Below are 11,427 nucleotides of genomic sequence, written 5' to 3' on the forward strand. Positions count from 1 at the left end.
TCTGTTTGGCAGAGGGCTCTCGGGTGGCCCTTGTGCCTTGGTTGGCAGGGTGGCAAGCCCCCCTTGCCCTCTGTTGTTCCTCGGCAGGGGCCGAAGCCCCTTGCCTCGTGATTGTTTTTCGACAGGGGGTTCCGCACCTTGTCTCCTGTTGCTTCCTGGTAGGGGGTCCCACCCCTTGCCTCCTATGGTTTGCCGGCAGGGGGCGAAGCTCTCCCTGCTTTTGTTTTTTCCGACAGGGAGCAAAGCCCCTGCCTCCTTTGGTTTTCCGGCAGGGGGAGAAGCCTCCCCTGCCTTCTTCCTGTTTCCTGGCAGGGGGTGACCCCCCTGCCTCTGTTGGTGTTTCTGAAAGGGGGCCTGCCTCTGCGTGCTCTCCTCGGTGAGAGGCTTTGCCCCCTGTCTTTCGATTTTCGGTGGGGGGGCTCTGCCTCCTCTGGTTTTCTGGGCAAGGGGCAAAGCCCTCTGCATCTCGTTTGTTTTCCAGCAGGGGCTTTGCCCTCCTGCTTTGATCTTGTCGTCGCCTGCCTATCTCGCTTCCAGCAGGGGGCTACGGCACCCTATCCTGATTCGTGTTCTGACAGGTGGTGTCACCCCCTGTCTTGTTGTGGCAGGTTCGGCAGGGAGCCTCTGCTCCCTCCTCTGCCTTCTCTGTCCTGGCAGGCAGGGAGCCCCTGCTCCCTGCCTCTGCTGCTTTTTGCCAGGCAGGGGTAAGGCCCCTGCCTCTGGCACCTTTGCAGGTGCAAGTGAGGAATCAAGCCCATCGTGATCTTATGATAATGGGTTAAGGCTCGGCTTGTGCTTATTGTGTTTCTTCTTTTAATGGCATATCGCTAGCATTCTAAGCATTGCAGGTTGAACGGTGGATCACGCTCCCTCCCCGTGGCCGAGCTCGTGGTTACCTACGCTGGCAAGTGTATGCTGAACCGCAACCCCTCAAGGTAGGGGATTCTTGCGTAAAAGGACAATAAACGGATAAATGTTAAAATAAGAAAATATAATTAAAAATGAAAGAGGATGATGATATATGTATACGTATAAAATAGATATGTATATCTTTTAATTCAAGGATGCAGTTTCGTGATCCTTGCCCTCTTTAATTTCCTTGCACTTTCTTTTTTTGTTGCCACCGCGCTATATGTGCCCAGGCTTTTAAATTCTTGTCTTTACATTTTATGTCTTTTAATTTAAGGACACGGTTTCGCGATCCTTGTCCTCCTTACCTTTTTGCACTTTATTTTGTTGTTGCCCCGCGCTTTATGTGTCATAGATTTTTACTTGTCTTTACTTTGTCGTCGCGCTTTATGTGCCCAGGCTTCTGTTTCGCATTTACTTTCTGCACTTTTCTTTTTGTTGTCTCGCGCTTTATGCGCCAAGGCTTTTCTTTTGTTCTCTCTGCTTTTTATGTTGTTGATGCTCTTTTGCCTTGAGTATTATTTGCTTGCATGTCTGTTTAGTTGAGGTACATTTCGTACCTCGTGCGCTACCTTGTGTACTCATTTGCTTGTGTGATTGATTTGGCCGAGGTACGGTTTCGTATCTCATGCATTCCTTTGAGTGTTTACGTATTTGCTTGGTTGATTAGTTGAGGTACAGTTTTGCACTTGTGCACTGCTTACGAGGTTTTGCGCTCGACACGCAGTTTCGCACTTTGCAGATCGATCGTACTCTGTCGTTGCACTATAACGTGCACAGGCTTGCTCTTTGTTGGCTTGCACTCACTGAGTGCAGCTTCGAGTGTATTTCAACTTGTTCATTTGTCTTAAAAGACACGATGCACACTTATGCACTTGGTTCTCCAAAAAAGATGACTTTTAAGCACCAACCTATTTTCAAAACGTATAGTTTTGTAAAGTAAATTTTGAAAGCCTTTTGTGAAATAGCGATTGGATCTCCCAAATCAATATATTTGGGGGAAGTGTTTTACAACTTCAATTCGCGTATCCGATACAACTCGGTTAACCCTATTTAAGGGAATCTGCATGGGAAGGTTCTACTGAGGAACCTGCGCTATTGCTAGACCAGTGTTGCATCACCCTTAATGTGAGACTTAGTTATTGGGTTTTCTGGCCAAACTAAAATAGTTGGCGCTTTTTCTTTCTTCTCGAGATTATTGCTAATGGATTTCTTTTGAGAAATCCATGCTCCTCTCTACATAGTTGTACCCTTAGTCATGTACGATATGTTTGAACTACGAAGAGCAAGATGAGAGGTCTATAGTAATCTCGAGGCGTGTTTTGTCACTTTCTGTTAATCATATTATATCGACGTTCGCCTAACAAGCAAGAGGCTCGTGACGGTCTAAAGGACCTGAGCATGACAAGTTTGAACTTGAATGGTTACACCATATCTTATCAGCAAAGTATTGTTGTGGGGATTTTCTTTTGAGAAATCCATGCCCCTTTCATCGTGGTTGTACTTTTAAATAAGTACGTTGTGTACTGCAGTGAATAGGATGAGAGGTGTGTGGTTGCCTCGAATGTGCATTAGCACATATAATTCACATAATGGTGATTGTGCCTTCACAGGCAAGATGCTCGAGCAAGCATAATAGTCCCGAGCATGTAGAATGGGGCGGCGGTTAAGAAACCCTCATCGTGCTCGTTCGACATGGTTCATCAAGAGAGAGGATTGATGGTACAAAACTCTGATGGACAAGCTATCAATGGCTAGTTCGGGCAAATGACCTGGCTTCCCCAGTCATCAGAGTTAGGGGAAATGCTACAAAGATAGCCTTGAGGCCACTTATGCAAAAGTTTGGATGCATCCACGGGCCATGTATGCCTTTGGAGATTTACTCTCTTGGTCACTGATCGTCCTCTTAGGAGCGGGCTCAGTCAGTCATTCGGGGTATCATAAAATACATGGCATAATAGACCCCCAAATCGATCTCGGTTGTTTCTACGTTTAGTGCCTTATGCGTACCCACAACGGCCAGTTAATAATCAGAACAAAATGTAATCTACTCAAAGTATTGTTGAGATGAGTGTACTGTGATATGACTTGCTTGTTTGCCTTATAGTTCAACATATATCACTCGTTGAACTATATACGCATGTTGTAGCGCTGCTCTTATTGGTTGAATTGCTTATGCAATTCCTTGCTAGTAATAACTAGCTGCTTGTACTAGTTAAATGCTTATGATAATAGCATTACGCTAGTTGCAGTATATTAGCATGTGACTTGCTTTACTACTTTGTGGAACCATTCGTGTTTGTTGCAATATAGTACTTGTTGGCTTGTGTCTCTTATGACGAATATTACTGCTTACAACTCGTAATCTACGAACTGTTTATATGATGAATGTAACTGCTCACGGCTCGTAATCTACGAACTGTCTACAACTAGAACTAATGTAGTTGTTTGTCTTACTAATTGCCTACACCTTATGGTTAATATATAACTATTGTCCTGCGATTGCTTATCACATGCAGCTTATAAACTGCTTATTGTGCAATACCTTGCACTTTATGATCAATGTAGTTACTTGTTGGTGGACTGGAGAATTCAATGGTTATTACATGCATGGTAAGCTTGATTATGATTGTCAATGCTTATTCAGTTACCCTGCTTACTATGTTTGATTGCTTGGTGGAGTTAGTTACTCCCTACCTGTAGAGTTAGTATGACTGCTACAGTTGCTTACTTTGCTTGTTCAGCACTTTACTTCTTAATGTTCTCGTATTTAGCTACTTTGCTTTATTGGAGCTTTGCTTGACATACTCGATAGCATGTATGGTTAGCTCTGTTTTGTTTCTCCTGTTAGTTGATCAATTATCTTTCTTATTGCAGTCTTTATTACTTCTTGTCTTTTGCACTCCTACTAGTTTTTCGTGAAACTGACCCATTTCATGAGCAGGTGGTGGACAGGTTGAGACAGTTTGCGATGGCACGATGACGTGATGCGTTCAAGGCGAGACACTTTCCCTGACGTTACGTTCTTGAGGATATTTTGGTAAATATGGTATAGAGTTTCTTTGAAAGCATCTCTTTTGATTAAAACTTTGAATTATTAAAACTGTGTTACCAAAACTTCGTTTCTTATATTTATTTCAATAAATATATTTGAATTGCAAATCGGTTTGAAAAAGGGAAGTTGGCGCTGTAATGCGCCTAAGGTCCAGGAACTTGCTATTTCAAACATGAGTTTCTGCTGAACTTCTGTTTCAAACTCTGATAAATGATCGATTTCAAAGCTTTCAACCTTTTTCATAAAAGGTTTCAAGTCCAGGATTTTGGGGCGTTACACTTACAACCTTGCATCCAAATAAACAATTACTTCTAAGAGGCATTAAATGATTTGGCATTCAAACAACAATAAATTGTTTTGGTTTTTGTTTAAACATATTTATTAACAGTAATTCAACTTATCATTTATAAAAAATTAATCTGAATGGAACCATAAAAAATTTCTCAAACTTATTTAACAATGTCTTGAATAAATAAATTAAACCACAAAAAAAAACATATTTTTATTCAAATTGTTTTAATTAAGAATGAATTCTTTTCAAGAGAGTCAAGAAGACCAGAAATAAGTTTAACCCATAGCCAACCAAGCTAGCTGAAAAGCAAGCTACAAAACTAGAGAACACATTTTCCATTTATAAAGAAATAAAGTCATGATACATGGTTCCACTTCAAGAAAACATATCCATCTGTCACATGTTGGTTGTTGTACATTGTTTTGACTTTAGGCTACTGAGTTAAAGCTATTGGCTAACATAACAACTAACATTTGCAAAAGGATGTCAAGAAAGCACGTCTATGAAATAGAGCTAAGTTGCAAAGACCAAAATCTTAAAAATACCTAAGGATTATTCTTTTATATGATCACACACTACAGGTATAAAATGCACTGACCATTTCAAAACCTATTACCTGCAAAATGATATAAGAGTCTCCTGTGTAAAATTTACCATATTCAGACTTTGACAATGGAACTGGTTGGAAATTCTCAATCCTCCATATTTCTGTGCCACTATAAGATGTTAAGGTACAACCAAGATTATGGTTTGACCAATATAAAATATGCATGATTTAGCAAGTAATAGCATGACAATACAAATGATAATCAATAATCAGAAATTATCTAAGGATACATTCTGTGACCAACAGAATGAAATGCAGGATCAAGATTCTTAACAGAGCCAGCCATTGCACCTCACTTTTTTTGTGATAAAAATAAATCTATGAGCTTTCCTTCCAAAATGCAGATGGATCGCCTTCTAATATTTCAACTGCTACAACCAATACAAAGTTCTCACATTTACTGCAAAAAATGATCACACATAAGAAATCAAGTTAAAATAATTTGCTTTATCTTGTACTTTTTTTGCTCATTTGTTTTTTATTTTATGACTTATTAACACACATCAGTGATACATTTTATTTTAGAAATTATGTTCCTTTCTCAATATAATATAAGAAACATTAACAATGTGAAAATAAAAAAAAATAGAAATAATTACTATGAGACACTAAGAATTAAATAAATCAATCATAATCAACTGCATCATAACATCATGAAAGAAACATCATAATCAGCTGAATGTTTTTTCACTGTAATAAGCCCAGTGCAAATATATTTATACTTTTGTTTAGACAGTTCCTTATAATTCTAACAATAACAGGTAGCCTTTTGTATCCCCTTTAAAGACAACAAAGTTTGGACTCCATAAAGTAAATGAAGAAAGTACAACAGCGATTGCAAGCAGTCACCAAGAAAAGAATAAAAAGTAGAAATAAAATTCCCTCCTATTTTGCACAAGTCAATTGAAAACATAGAAGATCCCCCAAAACTTTAGAGTTGTACAAGCTTGAAGCTTAGCAACTAACAGAATGATGTTTCTTACTTTAAAAGTGCAATCATATAGCTTATGAGGTGGTTAGAATTAAGCAACCCTAATATTTAGTTCAGAGCATAGGATATCTAGAAAGCCCAAACCAATTGCCATGATAAATTAGGACCTACTGTTTCACCTCATAGAGAGGACGGACTTTGGCAGACAAAAGTAAAGACTTCATCTAAAATCATTTTTTGTGGTTCCATAGAATCTTTCTTAAAACCTCTAGAGGTCCCTAAGGAAGATCCTTTCCTCTTCTTATTTAGACTGGATATAGATATTTCTATTGTCCACCCTATGGCAGCAATATAGCATCTGACTTAATGTTGGAGGTGTTTGTGCTTCGCACAACTGACTTCATGACAAGATGCTCAGGGATGGTGTGTTTTCTCTAGTAGCATATCACTATAACTCGACAAAGATGGCAATAAGTATGTGATATAATTTAAGGTAACTAATGCTAACCAGGTTTGTTATACCAAATTCATACGGCAACATCTTGACAAGGATGCATATCAGAAGAATCTGCAAGCAATGTTCGGGGGGGGGGGAGGTGGCGGGGATGAGGGAGGAAAGCTAAAATGATGAGTATCTATACTACAGAGACCAAGCAAGCCAAGGAATAAAAGAAAGGACAGATTACACAAAAAATGTTCCCCAGTTTCCACCTCATAAGAAAATCGGGCACTACATATACTGATAGTGCTAGTACCACTTATAGGGAGCTAAGAAAGCAACATTCTGCAAGGAAAATGGTCACCTCAAAGCCATTTATTTAAGAAAAGGCAACATAATCAAACCAGTGGAAAACCAATAAACAAAATGCTACCAAAAGTATTCAAATAAAAAAACAACCAATTAGACTGTGATCCTAGACAAGGATGGGGAAAGAGCAAGACATGCCATCAAATACAAACAGTCCAGCTCCTTGTGCTTGCAGAGCCACGTGGGAAAAAAGGGATTCAACATAACCATATAACATCATGAATGAATGTTATCAACATTTACACAATGCAATTATTGTATGTCACATTATACATGAAAAATGATGTAAGCATCTTGGTTAACATTAAAAGAATGTCAGACTTTCACTTCATAAGGGTTGTAAGGAAGAACAGAAGATCAGAAGAATAAAAAACTAGGATGTAAAGAAAATAAATATAATCAGAAATCAAGGGTAAGAGAAAGGACAGTTTCATCAATTACACATAGTATCGCGTAAAGCACCTCTGCTTGTCCTATTCATTCTTATAGTGTATGATAATTATTTAGCCACACAACCAGAGGGCAGTTTATCACTATATATATTTGCTACCTTCGTGGGTAAGGAACACCATACTTGAAATTCATAGGGGGAGGTTGTTTTGACCAATTATGACCATATGGAAATATTCAGCATGGTCAAAATAATAAGAATCAACCCTCAGATCATATTTTTTGAAGTAAAAATATGTTTTTTTGAGGGTTAAAATTTTTGGTAAGTTATAGGCGATTGATATTTTAACCCCGAGAAAAACCAACAGACATATCAGAAAAACATGATCTAAGAGTAGGTTTCTACTAAACTAAACATGTAGATCACATTTGGAGGGTCAAATGTGCAAAAAAGAATATTAAAAAAAAAATAGAGGTTTCCACTAGGGGTTACTTACCCATGGGGGTAATATACATTATATATATATATATAGAGAGAGAGAGAGTAACAATCTTAACCATCAACACTTGGCATCAACTGCTAGACATCAAACACAACCACCTTACACCCCCACCCTCAACCACCTTACATCCCCACCCTCAACCCACCAAAGAAAAGAAAAAGACATTGTGCCACCCAGCAGTTGATGCTGTAAGTATAGCTTTCCTACTGAAACACCCACAAGCCAAATCAGTCCTATACACAGAATACCCATGTATTATCAACGATCTCTATGTCCCAATTATAAATTCATGAACTTAGGACATATGGAACGCTCCCATTATGCACAGGTTCACCTACCAATGCATGCAATTTCCGTATAAATGTCCCACTTGACCTGTATAACAATCTCCTCCACCTACCTATGCGTCTTACTGCCTATTTATTTTGCAATAAATCTAAAAATAATGATGCCACAATGCTAACTTTCCCACTAGAGCTGACCCTATAGGTTCCTTCATTTCCCTACTTAATAAGTACTCTGTCATTTGATATAGATTACGGCTCCTTCATCTAGCAACAAACAGGTGTGGAACTAGGGCGGAATCATATACATAGGGCAATGCTAATTAGGAATATGCAATTAACAAATGAAGTTCTTGTTCTGTTTGCAAGCAGCCACTTGTTCATGAGATTAGGGATGGTTGTTTCTCATTCCTAGTGCTAGGATTGTTTTTAAAAAATTGGATCATCTTAACTTTTTCAAGATTTTTGGCAGTATTATTAAAGGATCTATTTTTTTATAAAAAAGGTCCATTTCCCATCCAAAGGGAGGAAGAGATTCGGAATTTTATTACAATCATCAAAATAGTACAGACACACTATGTATATAACATGGGAATAATTGATCCAATTTTTCAAAACATTTTCAAGAATCTAACCATATGACCAAGTAAAGGAAAGATGCGGATGTTCTACAATGTGCACTTCAAGGCCTAGCAACATGTTACGCAATTTATTCTCAAGAACTTCTCTGAAGAGAAAGATGAATCCAAATCCACCTGTATTTGAAAACATTGTAATTTCTGGGATTCTTTTATATTTCATAAACTGTAAAACGTTAATGATATTTCAAATAACTGGCAGTATTCATGGAAAATTATGCTTGCATTCACTTGGTAACCAATCAAAAAAACATGAAACTGCATTCCCAATAAAGAATTTGAATCAAGTACAGTTGATTGTCAACCGTTCTTTGTCAACATAGACAAGAAAAATCACATTTCTCAACCATGCCTTGTCAAAAGCACACGAGAAAACACATTCCTCAACCATGAGACTGCAAGGCCCTATCTCTGGTCCCCAACAAGCCACCTGCATCACAAAAAGACTCCAATTTACTGCAATATACCATCCTCTTATATGTTATTTTTAGTGAAAAATTACACAAAAACAGTGCCTTGCACATCCTTTTAGACATGTCCAACACAGACAACCAACCAAAGCAGCGAGGATAAACAGATTTCCCTACGATTCCGTCATGTACAAATCCACCCATAAGGCCATAATTCATCTCCATCTCTCTACACCCGAAGGATTAGTCACACCTACAACTCAATTGCTTACACCAAACACATACCAACTCCAGTAATCAATTCCCAGAAGACAACAGCCAAAACATATGATCGAATTCAACGGATTCCACTCAAAATAAATCATCAACTCGATCCAACACGCCCGGAACTCCAAAACCAAACCATCAGAAAACTAGGAAAAAAAAACACTAATCCCTACGCTACTCATGCAAAGTCCAGTTGCACAAAACAAGCACCAAATTAAAACCAGAAACCGCAAATTCCAAAAACATCTCAACAGATCAAAACGCAAAAAGGAAAATTACAAGATCGATCAATCAAATCCGCAATCAGTAACACGAGAACCGATCGAGGATCAAAATCAACCAAACGAATTACGACAAGGTCTACCAAATCTCATCACGATCAAGCGATTCAGCGATCAATATCCCAGGAAATCTACACACACACAGATAGAGAGAGATAGAGAGAGAGAGAGCGATGAACCTGATCAGATCAGCAGCCAGCGCGAGAGAGAGGAGCTTTAAGGACAAAAAGGATGGGAAAGTATTTATATATATTTTTTCCTCAAAATAAACTTTTTTCTAATTTCAGTTCGCGTGCTTCTGTGGAAGAGAAAGGGAAGGGGTGGGTTAATTACTTCCAATAAAGGCGGTTGAGAGCGATAATCCGGGATTAACGGTGGTGATTAGTTGGTGTGGCGCTCCTAAAGATCCGGTCAGAGACATGCACCGGAGGTAGGGGTGTGAACGGTTCGGGTATGACCTTATCCCGATCCGTACTGGATATGATAGGATCCAGATTTGGTAATAAAGAAAGAGATCCGATTAGCCCTTCGTGCCAGTAGAGCTGTCAGCAGGTCGGGTACCCAACCCATTAGGGTAACCCGAACCCGCCCATATGACAAATCCCTGGCTTCGGGTTCAGGTTCATGTTTTGTCGGGTCACGAAAATAAAATCTCAAACCCAGACCCACATAAATTCATAAATTTAGTTTTGTTAAACATACATATATATAATACACAGGTTGGATCGGGCAGAGTACCCAACAAAAATATAATCCAAACCTGGCCCATATATTGCTCGGGTCGGATTCGAGTTGACCCGAATATTATTCGAGTCTGTGTTTTTCATGTCCATACCTGAGAAATCGGGTTCGGGTTGAATCCGGTACCTGATACAAACTTAACCCGTTGGCAGGCCAATGTGTCAGGGTCTGATAAGCATATAGAGCGGGTATGGTTTGCGAAATTTTGTAGGTCAGACTTGGATTTTTATTAAAATCCATTATTTTATAATAAAGCAAAAAATTAGTTATTTTATTGTATATCGCCCTAGTATGGTTTATGTTATTTTTATAGGACCCAGACATAGTACGATGTGTATTGAATACCCGGCCCCACCCAAATCTGAATTTTCGGGTATGAGCATAGAATGTGCCAACCCGAATATTCGACCCAAACCGGACCCAAGCATATGTGGGCCAAGTTTGGGTCATGATTTTTGTCAGGTACCTGACCTGAACCGAGTGTTTTGTATATATTCAATAAGATTAAATTTTGAAAATTATGTGAATCTGAGTTTGAGATTCCATTTTCGTGACCTGACAATTTGTTATTTGGGGAGGAGTGACAGCCATAAGTTGGACCCAACCTGACCAAGTACCAGAACATCATACTCTGATCCAGATCCAAACCCATTAAGTCTGGTGAACATGAACATCCAACCCATGGGGGTTTCAATTAGTTGGACCTTCACTGGACATGGGTGGATCCAGACCTATATCCAACTCTGAAGTGCTAGTGCCAGGTCCAGGTCCAACCCGACCTTTCAAAGGCAAAACCATGCTCGGGTCCTATAAGGGTTTGTAAACCAGAGCTGAACCATACCTGGTAAAATACTCATTTATGTTTTACAATAGAAAAATCTGGATCTTAATTAGGACTATGAAATTTCATAAACCATACTAATCTAACTTCATGGGTCAAACTCAAATAGTTAACTGGACCTGTATCTTTGTTACCAACCATGACCCTATCAGATCCAATATGGATCAGTGTTGAGAGGGATGTAAACCATTTGGTTCTGTTTGGGTGAAAACAAATCCTGAACAAATGATATATCATAATTGGACCCAGCCTGGCTTTGGAAATCTGTCAGAAAGTCCTTACCAGGTCCAGATCCATTTTTCTTTGTACTCTACTTGGTTTGGATTTTACATGAAATACTGGGTTTTTTTGGCAATCGGTAATGAAACCACAAACCAGATCCATTCAGGCAATTGGTCATCTGTTAGACACATCTCTGGCCCAGACACATTTTTGGATAGGATTCATTCACGGTTGCTGACCCTGGTTTT

The 11,427-nt window shown here is 39.1% G+C and overlaps 1 protein-coding gene across 1 annotated transcript in view; it reads right to left on the reverse strand.

Annotated features, from left to right (window-relative positions):
- Window positions 1-9,677, reverse strand: part of LOC149843392 (villin-3-like) — a 73,546-nt gene extending 63,869 nt beyond the window's left edge. The window contains exons 1-4 of the mRNA XM_089999759.1: window positions 9,555-9,677; window positions 8,770-8,847; window positions 5,094-5,263; window positions 4,873-4,972 (exon numbers count right to left, since the gene is read on the reverse strand). Of these exons, the coding sequence (XP_089855885.1) occupies window positions 4,873-4,972; window positions 5,094-5,149 (156 nt within the window). The 5' untranslated portion in view covers window positions 5,150-5,263; window positions 8,770-8,847; window positions 9,555-9,677. The remainder of the gene's footprint in view (window positions 1-4,872; window positions 4,973-5,093; window positions 5,264-8,769; window positions 8,848-9,554) is intronic.
- Between the last annotated feature and the right edge of the window lie 1,750 nt (window positions 9,678-11,427).

The sequence above is a fragment of the Nuphar pumila genome, chromosome 3 (assembly GCF_984573655.1).
Source record: "Nuphar pumila chromosome 3, dmNupPumi1.hap1.1, whole genome shotgun sequence".
Lineage (NCBI taxonomy): Eukaryota > Viridiplantae > Streptophyta > Magnoliopsida > Nymphaeales > Nymphaeaceae > Nuphar > Nuphar pumila.